The following is an 18,437-nucleotide window of genomic DNA, read 5'->3' as shown; positions in this document are numbered from 1 at the left end:
TAAATCCTGATATCTATTTTGAAGAGGGTTACATTTTACATCAGCTAGGAATTATTTGAATCTAAGTAACAAGAACTGAACAAATTACTGTCAAGCATCATCTATGTTTCTAACCAAAGAAACAAATTAATAGCCTTTCAAAATAAATCCATTACTATCTAGAATATGAACACTGATCATTTCTTAAAAAAAAAAAAAAAGCAGCTATATTAACTTTATTATAGCCGGAACTAAAATACTAACACTAACACTTTTTGTTCTTTCCATTCCTAAAATATAGCAGTCTTTTGGTTCTTACACTGGGCTTTCTTGCCATGTTAGTTTTCTGCCAACTTGTTTTAGTATCCTATAAAGTGGTTTCAGATACTCAATGGCATCTACATCACTTTTTTTCCCCACCAATCACTCTAGCACCTTAAATACCTTAAAATCCACAAGGAAGTAAAATTTACCAGAAATTGAGAAAGGAATCCAATTGTTTCCTGGATATAGTAAGGTACTAGAAATTAAGTGAAAATTGCTGACAAGAAATGGTTTAAACATGACCAGAAATTTGCATGTCCTAAGCATCAATAAATGTATTAACTAATGATTTAAAAACTGCACCATGTTAAAAAAAAAATCTAGTCTTAAAAAATACTGATGAGTGCATACTGTGGACATTATTAAAATTAACCCACTTCCCCACATCTAATTTATGGTCTTGCTTCTGGGAGAAAGAATCTGAAATTTTTTTATGCCACCCATACTTGCTTGAAATTAAAGGATCCAACAAAATGCAACTCTGATATTTAATAAGCAAGAAGAATATCCAGCTTTGCAGTACCAACGTGGAAGGATGACTAAATAAAACAAAGCTAAGGGATATGGACAGAAACAGCCATCCTTGATGGCAATTAGCTTAGGTTACCAAAAATGTACACACATTTACTTCTATTAACTAGAATTAGAAACCTCATTTGGTGGCTCTATCTTGGCTTTTGTGAAGTGTACAGTAACAGGTGATTTGTAAAATGGGCATTAATTATGCTTCAAGAATATATTCTCATCCTAAATGCCAGCAAATGTACCCCAAGCAAATAAATGATGGGGCTATTAAATTATTAAATCATCTAATGTCTTCATTTCAGACATTCTACCTAAAAATTAAAGCCACTTTTAAAGTATCCAAAAAAAAAAAGAAAAAAAAAGAAAAGAAAAAAGAAAAGAGAAACCTAAATAAGCATAAAATAAACTGCTTCTTGTATAAGTGTAATACAGACATGCCAGGGAAACACACAAGGCTAAAAGAATGTTAACTTTATTTATGAACATGTGATTTGTGTTTATACACATGCTAATAAACAAAAAGGAAATAACTGTTTTCAAGAAATAAAACTTCATCTGAATTAATTTAAATACTATATAAAAGTACTTTATACAAAGTGTGTTACATTAACTACTACAGTCACCAGGATAGTCACTCTAATTTGTGCTAGCATTTGGATACATAAAATCAGTTTTAAACCAATCACCAGCAAAACAGAAACTTGGACAGTTTTTTACAGCATTATGCTTTAAAAACCAAAAAACCAAACCAAAACAACAACAACAAAAAAACAAAAACAAAAATCAAAAAAACCCAAAAAAAAAAAAAAACCATAAAACAACAAAAACCAAAAAACCCCATATACCCCAGGGGCGGGGGGGACCCCAAAACACTAAGTTTTGATCTTTGAATCACCATATTTAGTTCCATGAGAACTAAAGGCCATATACTTTAAAGAACAAGTCCAAAGTTAAGATATTCTATATTATCATGTTCAAGATGCAATGATCCAAGGTTAGTGAAATGCCTGATACACAAAGATCAGTACTATTTAAAAAGGATAAAGTGAAACAGCAAGCAATACCCTTGAATTCTAAATCAAGATTTCAGACATCTTGTATTGTGTACAGATCAAGCCTCAGCAGTAAAATGTTTCGAGCACCATCAAGTTTACAGAACCCAATTACTACAGCCCTATACTCTGAAACAAATGTGTCACCCCACAACTTAGGAACACTGCTGCCTTTTACTTAAGACCTCCAAGTCAACAGATCATATTTAAGCTATGATCGTAAAAATTAAGATGTTATCCTGGTTAAGGGGAGTTACCTCTGATGAGCTACAGCTTTCAATCAGCTTACAATTAATGCAGCATTTAGTATCTTTATGAGAAAGAGGGAAATATTTCAATTTGGAGAACTAAGCAGGCTGGAAGTGGAAGACCTTGTAGTAAAATTTTAAAACAATGTACTCAATTATATAAATCATCAATGAGACATTTATATACTCATGGGGGCCCAATTTCAGGTCTTACTTTATAGTGGAGATATAAACAAAGAATAAAAGCTTGAAATTGCCAAATAAGATAAAACTAAGTAATATAGCTGCATCAACTCTGGAAAGCTCTTTTCTATATGTGTCTGAACTTGGAGAAAGCATCAAACTTTAACATTAGCTTTGCATATTGCTAATGCTTTTTTTAAAAGCCATCGTCAGGCAGGAAAAAAAAACTAACAAAAACTAAGTGATACAACGTGAAAATGGCAAAATATACACTCCAAACATTTTTTTTTATTGCAAGAAACAAAAAGCACACAACAGCCTGTACATACATACAAAATACTAACTATAGACAGACAGATGTAGAACATGTTATCATGTTCATTAGTGTAAAACCTACAAGAGCTAAAAAGAATCATACATTAACTGTACAACACGGTGTCATACAGGGAGGATGCTATATTTAATATGAAACAGTGTTTTGGGGGGGCACAAATTACCCATTTCTACAGAGTGTGCAAATTATGCCACATATATCCATATTCAACTGAGCTGTCATCGAAATACATTTTATTTACAACATGTACTATGATCAGTTGGATGTTAAGTTCTAAATGATTTACTTCACTGCTACATTATAAAGGTAAAAGCAATGTGTAGAAAAAGTGTGAGATTGTGTTTTTACATACTGCTTTTGAAGTTCCCATCACTGGTTCAGTTCGACTTCTAAAAAATAAACAAAAATGAAAATAATATTAATTATGAGGAGGTATTTATGGATTTTTGTGCTAAAACAACTTAATATATATCTCTCATCACATACCTTTATTAACACAAATTTCCTTTGGTACAAAGATTTAAAAACAACCAATTTCCTAGTATGTACACTATTAATAGTTTAAGACCTATTTGTGGGATATAAAATAAAATAAAACAAAATTCTATACTAAGAAATTCTAGAATAGGTGTAACCTGCCATTTACAACAGGTGTTTTCCCACAGGTAGTATGAAGGTCTTTTGTTAAGAAACATTGTAGCTATTTCTTACAGACTGAGCAACCAAGTTACATTATCCCCCCTACCTTTTTTTAAGATTTTTATTTATTTGACAGAGAGAGAGACAGAGAAAGAGGGAACACAAGCAGGTGGAGTGGGAAAGGGAGAAGCAGGCTCCCTGCAAAGCAGGGAGCCTGATGTGGGGCTCGAGCCCAGGACCTGGGGATCATGACCTGAGCTGAAGGCAGCCACTTAAGGACTAAGCCACCCAGGAGCTCCTCCCTGGTTTTTTAATAGATAACAAATAAAAATTTTCATGTATCAGATCTTCTTAAATGAAGACCACTCACTGTTAGCATTTATAATTGGGACCCCTGAGAAATTGCTGTGCTCCAAAAACTAAATTTCAAATCCAGAAAGACAGGTTGATAGTAACTTTAACTTCTTATAAGTCTCAAAACAATGACTGAGGATTAGATAAGAACTTCCAGAAATACGCAATATAGTCTTGACAGTTTATTAGTTCAAAGAATGAGCTTGATGGTTGTGAAGAACTGAAAATATTGATTTTTTAAAGTACATACGAATAAAGCCTGAGAAGAAATTCTTTTGAAAGTTCTCACAGGAAAGGGAACAGGAGTTGAGTTGTTAAATACGGCACTTAAATGCTTAATTGAAATTTATGATATCCTGACTACAGAGAAATGTTAGTGTGCATCTGAAAGGAGTTTCTAAGTTTACATGCGATTTGCAAGTCCTAGGATAAAAATGAAGCATTCATTTTCTAGTATTTGCTCAATAAACTCAAGAGGCATTTTATGAGGAAAAAAGATTACAAAGGAAATCTCACACATAGTCAGTTAACACACAATTTTAAGAGGCAACTTATTTTCCCATGTACTTCGAATAATTCTCTCCCTAAAAGTTTCTTAGTATCAAAAAACAAACAAAAACCAAAAAACTTAATGTTTACTGTTTTTAAAAAGCATTTAAAGTGTAATTTCACACGAAATACTAGGAATTATTCCCTCATTTCTTACAATTACACAAAGTTAAAAACACGTAATTCACTTGGTTTTTGTAAGAAAAAGAAAGTATGCAAGTTTTTAAGCTATTGTTATACAGAAGATATTACACAAAACGATCCCCAAGGGCTAGGACATGGAATATAACTTTATAGTAAACCAATGACAATAAGTTTAGAATGAACACTTGCCCATATGAAGTAAAGCTCCAAGAAATGACTATTTTACCTCAATTCCAAGAAGACATTCCATTTCCTACGACTGGCAAATTCCAGAATTTTTCACTGGCCAAAAGCAGAATTTGCCAAAATTTCAATTAAGGCAACCTAACTTCTAAGTGGAAATCACTACTCTTTTCTTTTCACATTATTATAATTCTAACACCATTAAAATTGCAAGGAGGCAGGGAACGTTAAAAGATGTTTTAATCCTGTGTCTTTTGTGAATTCCTTAAGCTCTAGACTGGTGCTAAAATACTGCTGTGTTCGTACTCCATTAATGGAGTCTACCATGGATCAGGCACTGTTTAATTCTTCCAACTCTCTTCTTGAGTTAAATACTCATATCCCTCTATTATTTTGAGAAGTCTATTTTGAGGCTTTAGATAACTTACTCAAAGTCACAACTGGTGTAAAGCAGCTACTGGAGTCAAACCTAAGCCTGATTCCATAAATCCTATAAACTCTATAGCTTCCCAACAAAAGCCCCTTATTGAGAAACAAATGTTAGCATTACTGAACACTCTGGATGCTGTCAAAATATTTAGAACAAGGCTTTTAATATACTTATATAGCAAAAACTTCTTCCTGAAGTTTGTACTATTAACTACAGATTAAGTTATCTGGGGGAAGAAACCAGGAAGAAACAAACCCATCCCCACAGTTTCGAGGATTAAGAAGATATACTTATTAAGGTAATGACTTCTATTCTAAAATACTTCTTTCTCACAAGATAAAAAGTCTATTCTGAGGACTTAAATACATGAGATCCAATAAATACTTACATAACATACGTCTTGCTTGTAGATTTAACACCTCCAATAGGAATTCTTCTAACAATTACAGATGAATTCTTAGGAATTAGAGCATTATCATCAGTATATTCTGTAAAAAAGATAGAGAGTTGAATTTCTATTTGGCGATTTGGAGATGTCAGTCCTCAAGAATTAGAAAACTTCAGCCAAACATAAGTTTTATGGGAAATGAACTTAAATTTAAAAGAACATTAATCACTGCATGTTCCTTGCATCTGGATTACTGATACTGTCAGAACAAATAGAAATTCTCTTCAAAGGACACCAAAGACTGTCAGCAGGTTCTCGGCTCTCGCGCTCCTACTTTTGTTGAACCCCAAATCTCAGTAATACTAAGTTATTCTTTAGTTTATTTAGCTAGTAATGCTAATTATCTAAACTATGAGAAAAAGGTGTTATTTAAATTATTTAACAATTATTAAGTTATTTAAAATATGTCCCTCCTAGCCCCTCGCTCAACCTGAGTTACTACTAAAAACGACAGACTAAAGAAATTAAGACATGTTCTAAATAGAGGAAAAAGAGTTTCATAAAAATAATTAGTAGCAGGATGCAACTGTGGATAGAATATTGATTTAAGGCCTTTCTAAGGAACATTTGAGAATGAAAAAAGAATGAAAAGCTAGAAAGATATGCAAAAAAGCTGGACAAAAACTGTTTCAGACAGAAAGAAAAGCATGTGAAAAAAATAAAGTCCAGGGCGCCTGGGTGGCTCAGTGGGTTAAGCTGCTGCCTTCGGCTCAGGTCATAATCTCGGGGTCCTGGGATCGAGTCCCGCATCGGGCTCTCTGCTCAGCAGGGAGCCTGCTTCCCCCTCTCTCTCTGCCTGCCTCTCCGTCTACTTGTGATTTCTGTCAAATAAATAAATAAAACTTAAAAAAAAAAACTAAAAATTAAAATAAAGTCCAGTACAGCTAGAAGATAATGAAAGGGAAGAATGATGGATAGAAAAGTACAGATCACAAATGGATTTATATTTTATTTATACGTACAAGAAGTCACTGAAGATATTCAACAAAAATGATGACAATTTGATTTACATTAATAACGAACAAACAAGATAACTTTGGTATCTATGTGGACAATGAACCCACAGGGGAACAAGAGTAGAAAGAGGGTGACCAATAAGGAGGCTGCTGCCAAGGCCCAGTAAGAAACGATGATCCTTGCTGGTATGTGACAGATGCAGAAAGGGAGAGAATCAGAATGTTTTGAGGTAGAAGTGGTAAGGCTACCAATGGATTAAAGAAGGGTAGGGAGATGAAGGAAAAAGAGCAGTCAGTCATAAGAAACCGGGTTCCGGGCTTAAGCCAACTGGAAGAACAGTGATGTCATTGAGAACAAAAGAGGAAGTATGAATGGATCCTATTTTTCTACTTTTTAAACTCCCTATTACTTGCAATACTTCTGGAAGAATGAAATTAAGAGAGAACCTGGACCAATTAACTTTAAGTATGGGTAAAAAGCTTTCCTGAGGAAGGAATCTATAAAATTACAGATTTGATAGATACGAGAATATCTATGAGATAGATATGAGAACGTACTCATCTCTCCCAATCACATAATCAGGTTATCAGGGTTCATTCTTCTAAGATTATGGAGTTTACTTGCTTCACTTAAGTTACTCAGCACCAAGTGGCTGACTACCTCTGTTCTTCCAGTTATTTCAATTTATCACACAATGTGAGCATTTTAAGTTTAATACTCTATTAATTTTAATCATAACATCATTAGTTACTTCCTGTTACAAATTGTTCAAAAATGGGTTCTTATCGGTATATTTCAAGTAGCAGACTGTATCTCACAGGTATCCAATCAGAGCAATTCAATTTCCTAGACCTGTTAGAGACTATCATCATTACCTTGATAGTTCATGATAGTTCCAAATTTCAATCAAGATCTGAGTAAGAAAAACTGAAAGATGGGAGATGTTCACAAAATAAATTCTAAAACAAAACTTGGCGTCAAACATTTGACAAGGACTTTCTGAATATGTAGCAACTCTTAAAAACATTGAGGGTAGCTTTCCAAGACAACTTATTAATTTGGTCAGACCAGTACTGTGTCAGACTAAAAGTCATGTGCCCCCACACCAGATGCTCTGACTGACCTTTAAGTACCTGAATTACACTGGTTACTTCCTACCCTTAAACTACTTTACTAAGCAGGCTGTTAACTTCAAAAGACCCTTTCCAGGCGCCAGTGTGATTTCCGATTCAAAAATATGAAGACCATGGATTCCGGAATGAAAAACAAGATGAATCTGATAGATGGAAAAAGAGAAGACTCTTCAAAAATACTTCACTCTAAGCTTTCAAATATTTCACTCTTAAGTTCAGAATGAAGGTTTGTTTTGTTGTTGTTGCGGGTTTTGTTTTGTTTTGCTTTGTTTTTTTTTGGAGGTGGGAGAGAAGGTGAAAGGTAGGGAAACAAGTTTATATGGGAAATCTGTATTAAAAAATATAGGAAGATCATTCAGGATTTGTTTTGAAAGGAGCAAGATTCTTAAATCTAAAACATAAAATTCTGACCCATGCATTTTGATGTAATTAAGATTTAAGGGTCCTAAACATAGATTCCCAAAACTCTAAGTAATGTTTTTACAGACATGCGATATACTGGGTAATCTAAACATTAATTCAAACAAATTAAGTGATCCAGTTCAGCATCCTTCTAGGCAATCGCCTAACTATGAGGCTATAAATATTTTGTATTCTCTAATTCACTGGATGGTGCTAAAACCCAGCCCATTCTTACTCAGCTGCCTGTGACACTGGATGTTATTTCCTGTAAAACTCATTAAGTGACTATCCTCAGACTACCAGTATTTTCTCCTCTCTTAATTTGAGGATTGCACAAAATGCACATTCTCTCCCCAGAAACCCCTCCTCTTAATCTAACATCAAAGCTTTCTTCAATATAGACGGTTCACACAAACATGTTAAAAAAAGATATGCTGCTGGACAAAACACCTCCCTAACTTTCAGGGTTTGTAAAAATAATACATAACATAAATTTCCTGGCTTAGAAAAAAAAAAATAACTCAATGTCACAAAACTCTTAGATTTTTGGGCAAGATGTCCATCAACTGTAACTTACTGCAATCTAACAAAGTTGTATTCAATTATCAGGTGGAGAAAATGAACCAAGTCCATGATAAAATCATTTAATACTCCAGAAAATGTAAATCCTGGCCAAGTATAGGACTAAAATTGCCTTAATATTCTTTACTTTCATATACATCTTCTTCCTCTCATTTATAAGTGTCATAAACATACCAGTATGTCCTGAAATTCTTATAAACCCATCTATCCTGTAACTATGGCTGCAATATTTCAGGGACACTTTTGGTGACCTTAAAGAAAATACTCTTTTCTTGAACACTATTTTAAAAAGCTATTTGACTCTTCATGATGACCAGCAATTTTTCCTCTCCTTAAGTAGAGGATTCGACACATAATTATAATCACAAAAGCTTCCTGTGGAGTATCCCTTAGGTATGACATTTTAAAAGGAGGTGGGGGCAGTGGAGAATATTCCTTCATGTGTTACCATGTAAGCAAATAAAGTTTGTATTCAATATTTTTGAATCATGCCAGTAATGCCAGTCCTTAATATAATACAATTAAATTTATATCTGGATATAAATGGGAAACAACTCTTTTACATGACAAGATTCACTCTATTAAAAACTATAAACTAGGGGCACTGGCTGGCTCAATTGGTAGAGCGTCCGACTCTTGGTCTCTAGGTTGTGAGTTCGAGCCCCACGCTGGGTGTAGAGATTACTTAAAATTAAAATATTTAAAAAACGAAACAAAATCCAAAACCCCATGTAGGCTAGAAGTGAGGGACACCCCCCCAATTTCAACTAAAAGAACGCAAGTCACACCTTAAGAAAAATTTAGTGATCGATAAAATACCCTAAGCTAGTTTGAACTTTATTTCTTCCCATCCCAGACTGATCTACTGAAAACTACACATCAGCATTACAGTACTAAGAAAAAGAAACCAAAACAAATGCAGAACCAGAATCTGCAGATACTACTTCTCACACTGTCATATCTAATGTTAAATTCTCAACATTATTAAATGCTTTTAAAAAGGAGAAAGAACTTAAATATTCCCAGCAGTGGCTTGTTTGAAACTCACTTGGTAGCAGCCTACTATTCTCCACATCCAAGTAACATAATCACGTAAATAAAGCCTAGCAATTACTACTTAAAAAAAAAAAAAAGAAGAAGACCCTTTACTAAATTGCTACTAAATTTTAAGAGTAATGTGATGAACTCAGAGCTCAGCCACTTAATTACTGTATTACTAATTCTGGAATTTACACACCAAAGTGGTGACATCAGAACACATCAGGTTCCAAAAGCAATTCCAACATTAAAGACTGGCTGGATTAAATCCTCAAAAATATTTAAGTGAGGATCCCTGCGCCGCAACACAGGCAACTCCAAAATAAAAATAAATTAAGTACCAAAGGACTGGAAGAAAAAGGGAGTACATAAAACCTGCCACTGAACCCCCAAACCACTGTCAGGTGAGCAAGTTAGGGCACTATCTCTACCGCTGCTTTAACAAGTAAGACGCCTCCATAAGCTCTCCTGCCCTCTGATGAAGAACAAGCTCGAAAACACCACAGGGCAAGCACCCCCAAGAACCTGGAGGGCACCCCTCACCCTCTCCCACGGACATCCTCATTTTAAATAACATTTGAGAAGACTAAACCGACTTGCACGTTTTCAGATTAGCCGGTTACCGATGATCCCACCTACGCAGACACCATACAAGCCAGTTAAACCCCCAGGCCGACCGCTGCAACCCCTGGGTCTCCAGGAAAGGTGCATCCAAAGTCTTAGAACGAACAGGCCCACAGGAGACGTAATGGCGGTTAGCCTCCTGCCAGGCAACCAGTATTTAGCACAACTACTACCTATCTCCGGCCGGCCGAGCTGGAGCCCGTGTGGCTCTTACCTTCTTTCGTCTGCGCGTTGGTGATCTGCAGGTCGCAGTCGGCAGCTTTCAACTTCTCTCTCCCCATAATCTGCTTCTTTAAATCGCAGAGGGAGATGTGGAGCCCATCAAAGGTGACGGTATCATAGTTGAGTTTAGAGGAAAATTTATAATGCACACAGGACATGGTGCCAAAGGATTCCTAAGGTTCAGCGAGGAGACGTGGACACGCTCAATATATGTATATTTATAAACTTAAGAGCAAAATATGTACACACACAAAACACTCAAAAAGACACCGAAGGACCCTAAGGCCTCAGATTAAATACCCCCCCCAACCACAAGCAGGGGTTCGTAAAAACAATAATCCAGAGCCCCCCCCGCCCCCCTCCCCCCGATACTCAGAAGCACTTCATACGGGAGGAAGCGGACGAGGACGGGGAAAGGGGAAATCGAGAATCCGCCAACGGGCACAATGTCACCCGGCTGGGTCCCCCTCGCTCATGCTAAGGGGCCGGCAGGAGACGGGGGGCAGGCGGTGCAGTCAGTAGCGGTCAGTCCACACGTTAGAGTCCGAATGACCCCGCGGGGTCAGGGGTCCATAGCGAGGCCGCACCTCCCGGTTGGTCTCTCTTTCCGTGGATTGGGGTGACCCAGGCCCCGGGAGAAGGTTGGGGGAAGAGGGCCTAGGCCCGGAGTCCACGAGCGGCCTCTCGCCTCCTCCTGGCTTCCGGACGACCGGCGTCAGCTTCCCCAGGCCCAGGCCCCCCCACACGCAAACCCCTGTCGCCTGCTCCCCGGAGGCCACGAGCGGCCCGCGGCCTAGGCCAGAAACGCGCGGTCGGCGGAGGAGAGGCCTTCCCGCAGGCCGCCCCCGGCTCCGCCTCCCCCCCGCCGCCGCCGCCGCCTCGGACACAAAGCCGGTACTAGGCCTCAACGAGGCCTCGAAGCACTTCCTCACCACCCCGGGCCCCAGCCAGCGGCCGGGTGGCTTTGGCGGACCCTGGGGACGCCGCCGAGGCTCCCCGACGCTTCCTCTCGCCGTGTGCTCCGCGCTTCTCTCGCCTTTCGCTCCCGTCGCCTCTCGGCCCCGAATCGCGAGAGGAGGCCCGGAAACCGCCGGGCAACGCCAAAGGCTTCGGGGCTCTCTTTTTGTTTCGCCCCCCTGCCGCTCTCGGGCCCTCACCCAGCGCCGGCGACACCTCCAAGCCAGGCACTATGGCGGACGCGGCCTGGCTCCGGGCGAGCGCCCCACTCCGGGGTCTCTTAAGCAGGGATTGCACGGGCGGCGCGCGCGAGGCGGGGCCGGCGTGCGCGGATAGGCGGGCCGGGAGGCGGGGCCCGCGGCGTCACAAAGCGCACCGGCCCGCCCACGTGACCCCGCGCTTTGTGACTCGGAGCGCGGAACCTGAACCAGCCGGAGAACGGAAGGAACCATCTGCCTCCAGACAGAGGGGGGGCGCCGCGCGGAGGGCCGGCTCACCGGGCGGCTCCGGGGCGGGGTGGTGGTGGGGGGAGCTCGGATTTGAGCTGCTCCGGGGCTTGTTAGTCTCCGCCGCAAATGGGGTGTCCAGGGGTGGCCGGCTCACTCCGCTTCCCCGCGATCCCCACCGACTCCCCCAGTTCCAGTAAACATTATGGTTGCTATGCATTGAACTACGGTTGCTATGCAAGCGCCCCCTAGCCTCCCCTTCCGACAAACCAGCCCCCTTCAGCTCTTCCTAAGTGGAAAGTCTGGAGCAGCCCCGCTAGAACGGACAAAACCACCCCTATAAAGATTTCCCGAGCTCTAACTGTGGGCTAGGCCCAGGGCTGAGCCCTGTGTAACACTGCCAGGCTCTGGAGCCCAGTTGTCGTGGCTGGAACCCTAGCTGTGGAGGTCAAGACTGAACGCCTCCGTGCCTCAGTTTCCTTGGCTGTAAAGGGCAGTTTAAAATTGTACTCGGTCTACGGGTGTGTCGTGGATTAAGTGAATGACTATGTTTCCATTGTTTAGGAACATGCCTGGCGTATGGTTCTATGTGTCTCACATGTAGCTCAGTAAGTGTCATTTTAACAACATCAGTAAAAACCCTAAAGTGGTCAGCCCCACCATTATCTCCGATTCATGGACGAGGGAACGAAAGCTAGCAATGGAGAATTTTCCGAATTCTCAGAATCAGGGGAATGCCTGCTTTGTAGCAGGGTCCGAAATCCCAGTCCTAATTGTAAAAGAAGGGAAGTATGGCAAGACCCCCCCTCAGGGGACTGGAGATTATTTTTTCCTTGGGGCATAAAGAAGTTATTATAGCATCCATAAAATTCATACTATAACAAAATTGCATTCATAAACTGTAATAATCACTATAATTTACAGTGCATTTTCCTCATCCTCTCGATTTTTACTGGCTTGGGCTCAGAAAAGTTAGTCACTAAGAACAAGACCACACAGCCATGATGGGGCCAAGTTTGCCTGGGATTTCCTAAATACATACACCCAATCCTTCTAGAAGGTGGTTTAAATCAACCATCACCTTGTCAGGAAAGTCTTCCTAAGGCGACTTTATTCAAATAGGATGGCCAACTTCTATCTCTCCCTCTTCCTAATTTTCTTTGAAGCATTTGTTACTACCTGACATGGTATATATTTATTTTTTAGTTTTCGCCCCCCCCCCCCAGCTGAGAACAGGGATTTTTCTCTTTTGGTCATGTTTGGCTAATCCCTTCACACTTAATTCAATGATCATTTAGTCAGTCTGCTGGGACTCAAAGGAGGCCACATCCTCAGGATCGAGTGAATTAGAGTCCTGCCAGTTATGAGTGTGTATCCTTGGAAAGAATACAGTCAGTATTATGATTTGGTCCAGTGGTTCTCCTCAGCCAAGAGTCCTTTACAGAGTCCTTTTTGGAGCCCTTCGCTGTATCACATCCAACAGGTCAAAATTCACCCATAACCTACATTAAATGAGGTTGTGATGGGATTTCATTCAGTCGCTTGCTTCCTGGAAAAATGTTACGTTTGGTTCCTTTCGTGAAATTCCTAACTGAATCTAAACTTTGTAAACTTCTGTTGGCAGTACAGAGTTGCCTGCCTGCCGCTGGTCCCCTTACTCCCACACCAATATTCGTGTAAGCCCTGGAAAAAGCCTTTGGTACTGCACCTGCTTTTCCAAACTTCTTTTTGTAGCAACCCCTAAGCTCCCACCTCCTAGAATTTTAAACCTTTGTCACTCGCAAGTCCACTGTATCTTCACATCCCCACCAAACACATTCATAGTAGATCTCCTACCTTATTTTAGTGTGCCTAAAATCTTGCCCAAGATAGCCTGCCAGTCCCCTGCAAGGCCCTGGTGTTAGTCTCCAGGCTCTGGAAGTTAGAAGGAGATCTATCCAACCCAGGTGTCTTATGCTCTTATAATCTAATCCCACCAAGTGTCCCAACAGCAGTCAAGTCACCAGATTGTGAGTCTGGCCTCCATGTTCTCAGCCCAAATTAACAAAGATAGATGGATCCTTTATAACACTGATATATCTTCCCCGGATGGTTGATTGCCTTTATATATATATTTTTTAATTTAAGAGTGAAACCTACAAAAAATTTCCCATTTTTATGTAATAAAATCCATCAGTCTTTTTTCCTCATGGTTTTTACCTTTACTTGTATGTTGTAAAAAGTAGTTCCTAGGTACTCAGCAACCACCTTAGATTTTTATTTGCTTATGTTTCCTTCCAGTTATGTATGGGCATCATGATTCTACTTTATTTTATGTTTTTAAACATTTTTTAAAAAAATTTTTATTTATTTGACAGACAGAGATCACAAGTAGGCAGAGAGGCAGGCAGAGAGAGAGGAGGAAGCAGGCTCTCTGCTAAGCAGAGAGCCCAATGCAGAGCTCGATCCCAAGACCCTGGAATCATGACCTGAGCTGAAGGCAGAGGCTTTAAACCACTGAGCCACCCAGGCACCTGGCATCATGATTTTAAATTAAACTCTGTAATATGTTTGAATTGGTTTGTGTATAGGGTATAATATAAAGTGAAGACCATTTTCTTCCTTTTTAAATTGTGAAATATATTGTTAATAAAGGAAAAAAAACATAAAATATGTATTTATGGTTTGATGCAAATTACATGTGTGTCTTCTAAGGGGAGCTTCTATCTTTTGTTTTTCAACTATTTATATTTTATGGTAATTTATGACAGATTGAATGATTTTAGTTTTTATAAGATTTTTTACAACATTTTACTTGAAATTTTTCATCTTCTCTTCTTGGTAACATTTTACTTTTATTTATTTATTTATTAAAGATTTTATTTATTTATTTGACAGACAGAGATCACAAGTAGGCAGAGGCAGGCAGAGAGAGAGGAAGGGAAGCAGGCTCCCTGCCGAGCAGAGACCCTGGGATCATGACCTGAGCAGAAGGCAGAGGCTTTAACCCATTGAGCCACCCAGGTGCCCCTACTTTTATTTTTTTTAAAGATTTATTTTTTTATCTGAAAGAGCGAGCATGAACAAGCAGGGTGAGGGGCAGAGGGAGAGAGAGAATCCTGAAGCAGACCCCCCACTGGTGGCTTGATCCCAGGACCTTGAGATCATGACCTGAACTGAAATCAAGAGTCAGCGGCTTCACCATCTGAGACATCAGGAATCCCACTGACAACATTTGAAAGCACACTTGATTTGTTTAAAGCTAAAGATTACAGATTGATCATATGAACTGATTTTTTGTGAGCAACCTGGTTTCCCCATTATTCAGTCATCCATTCATTCAACACTCATTCAACTTGACGAATGAAGAAGGTTGACCATACCATATGTGGGAGATGGGGACCGATGGGATCCCCTGTGATCACTGGGGGGTTTGGAACAGTAATTTTGGAAACGACTTGGCATCCTCTTGCAAATTTGAGCATTCGTGTACCCTATGAATCAGGCATCGCACTCCTTGTTATATATATACCCAAGGCAAAATTTAACCCACGGACTTGCATGAGAATTTCAGCAAAAAGCTGAAACAGCCCAAATGCCCTTGAGAGAAGAATGATGGTCTATTAGACAGTGGAGTATTATGCAATAGTGAAAAGAAAAAAAAATAACAATAGGTGTGACAACATGGCAATGGCATCTTTTTAGCTGTTCTGGAGTCAGAAAAGCAAGTCTCAGAAGCTGACATACCACACCCTTCCTATGAATTTCAAAAATAACTCAAAGCAAACAATGCATTATTTAGTGAAGCAGACAAATGTAATGCATCTGAAACTGGCGACAGGGACACACAGCATTCGAGACAGGGGTTACCTCTGAGATGGCAGAATGAGACAGGTGAGGAACCCCAAGGGGCTAGGAGTTAACCGGCAGTGAGCTCGCTCTTGTGTGGGATCACAAGTAGTCACTGGTGTACTGAAAATGGACAGATAAAGAATACTTAGACTCAAAGGGAATCATGTACAGCACAATAAGAAGTCATGAGATTAGGAGTATGATTTCTTTTTTTTTTTAAGATTTTATTTATTTATTTGACAGAGAGAGATCCCAGGAGACAGAGAGGCAGGCAGAGAGAGAGAAGCAGGCTCCCTGCTGAGCAGAGAGCCCGATGCGGGACTCGATCCCAGGACCCTGAGATCATGACCTGAGCCGAAGGCAGCAGCTTAACCCACTGAGCCACCCAGGTGCCCCAAGATTAGGAGTATGATTAATCCATTGGTGTGTTCCTGAGGTTTCATCTCTCCTTTCTTCCCACTGTCAGCAAAGACTCTCACAGTCAGACAGGAAAAATGAAGTCATTTTCAGAGCGACAAAACATAGGCTACTCGCTAGACTCTTTGGCAGCCCTGCATGCCGTAACTGTAAATAAAACTCGAGTTTGGTTCTAGTTTTCCTGTGTTGAGATCCGGGGGCAGGGGAAGCTAGCCATCAGACTCCTGGGCCCTGGGGACCTGGGGCCATAGCATGCTACCAGTGATCTCTCTTCATCCAGTGACTTCTTTTTTAAGACTTTATTTATTTATTTGAGAGAGAGAGAGAGAGAGCACCAGAAGGGAGGAGAGAATAGAAGTAGGCTCCCTGCTGAACAGGGAGCTCGATGCTATTATTGGAGGGGGGGGTCGATCCCAGGACCCTCAGGGCTTGATCCCAAGATCTTAGCATCAAGACCTGAGCCTAAGGCAGACGCTTAACAGACTGAGCCACCCAGGCGCCCCTATCCAGTGACTTCTAATTCCACCGCACTGCAGAAAGGTAGGACTTGAAACCAGGAATGTTTTGAAGGGGCAGGGCCTCATAAAAGTGCCACGGGACATTGTATATAGAAAGACACGCGTCACACTTGCTTCTCCTAGAAATTCAAGGGCTCTAGGTAAATACAAAGGAGGAGCCTTAATTGTGTGAGAGAGCCAAGGCAAAGCACTGATCTCTGGTCAAAGCAGGTGAATGTGACCAATTTATTCATTCCCCCAGATATGAATTATATGATGAATGACCAGGGATACCAGGCATGGTGCTGGATTCTGGGCACTCTGTGGTGAACAAATCAAAGCCCCTGCCTGCAGGGAGTTTACGGGAAGTAAAGGATTTCAGCGGCTCCTAAAGCTGCTGTGTGATTTTGGGAAAATAACTTAACTTCTCTGGCCCTTGGTCTCCTCCAAGGTCCTGTGTGATTGTGCTTGATGTAGTTAGTACTCTGCTGTGATCGTCTTGACCATTCCTCATAACTTACATTTCATTTTGCACTGAGTCCCACGAATTATGTAGCTGATCTTGGTTTCTTGACTTGTGAAACAGAGTTAAAATAGTACCTTCCTAGAAACAGAAACCCAGGGTTCCGGGAAGGGGCAGTGAGGAGATGATGCTCACGGAGTAGAGAGTTTCATTTTCGCAAAAACAAAAAAAGAACAAAAATGTTCTCGAGATCTGTTGCCTATCAGTGTGATTTTACTTAACACTACGGAACTGTACATTAAAAAGTGGTTAAGGGACGCCTGGGTGGCTCAGTTGGTTAAGCAGCTGCCTTCGGCTCAGGTCATGATCCCAGCGTCCTGGGATCGAGTCCCACATCGGGCTCCTTGCTCAGCGGGGAGCCTGCTTCTCCCTCTGCCTCTGCCTGCCATTCTGTCTGCCTGTGCTCGCTCTCTCCCCCTCTCTCTCTGATAAATAAATAAAATCTTTAAAAAATAAAAATAAAAAAATAAAAAGTGGTTAAGATGGTAAATTTTCTGTTATGTGTAAAAAAAAAAAAAGGACTAAAATATAATATCTTCCTTATATAGTTGTTAAGACAGAGTCTGGCACAGAAGCACCAGGTAAATGTGGTTTGGAAAATAAATTTAAGGAACACTTGGGTGGCTCGGTCAGTTAAGCCTTTGGCTCAGGTCATGATCTCAGGGTCCTAGGATCAAGCCCCACATCGGGCTCCCTGCTCAGAGGGGAGTCTGCTTTTCCCTCTCTGTCTGTGGCTGCCCTTGCTTGTTCTCATGTTCACTTGCTCATGCTCTCTCATTCTCTGTGTCAAATAAATAAATAAAATCATTTTTAAAAATTAAAAAAAAAAAAGAAAAAAAACTTAAGTGGCAAATGCTAGAGAGGTTTCTTTGCAGTTGAAATGCTTCCATCTTGGGTAAACAGAACAAAACAAAACCTATGGCTAGCATTTGCCACACATTTCTTGTTCACCACCCTTGTCAAGTACTTTTACAGTAGGGGCGCCTGGGTGGCTCAGTGGGTTAAAGCCTCTGCCTTCGGCTCAGGTCATGATCCCAGGGTCCCGGGATCGAGTCCCACATTGGGCTCTCTGCTCAGTGGAGAGTGTGCTTCCTCCTCTCTCTCGGCCTGCCTCTCAGCCTACTTGTGATCTCTGTCTGTCAAATAAATAAATAAAATCTTAAAAAAAAAAGTACTTTTAAAGTAGACTTTAAATCCCCTCAAGAACCTGTGAATAGGTCCCAATATTATTCTTATTTCATAAACGAGGCAGTGAGGTTCAGAGAGGTGAGATCATGTGCTTGAGGTCACAGAGGAGCCTCAATTTAAAAAGGGGTGTGTCTGAATGGGAAGGGCATCCTCTTAACCACTGACTCTGTTTTCCTGCCAAGGCATCCTTTGGAGGGGCCCCAGGGAGGGGTGCCCTCCCTTCAGTTA

The 18,437-nt window shown here is 40.5% G+C and overlaps 1 protein-coding gene across 1 annotated transcript; it reads right to left on the bottom strand.

The window, feature by feature from the left end:
- Positions 1-1,284: 1,284 nt before the first annotated feature.
- Positions 1,285-11,618, bottom strand: RBBP6 (RB binding protein 6, ubiquitin ligase). Its single transcript, XM_082714818.1, is given in 4 exon segments — positions 1,285-2,963; positions 2,965-3,034; positions 5,333-5,432; positions 10,343-11,618. Coding segments are annotated over 4 exon segments (372 nt in total). The 5' UTR covers positions 10,509-11,618; the 3' UTR covers positions 1,285-2,927.
- Between the last annotated feature and the right edge of the window lie 6,819 nt (positions 11,619-18,437).

Source organism: Mustela nivalis (genome assembly GCF_964662115.1).
Source record: "Mustela nivalis genome assembly, chromosome: 19".
NCBI lineage: Eukaryota > Metazoa > Chordata > Mammalia > Carnivora > Mustelidae > Mustela > Mustela nivalis.
The sequence above is the reverse complement of the archived record's forward strand: the minus strand, read 5'-3'. Positions and strand labels throughout refer to the sequence as shown.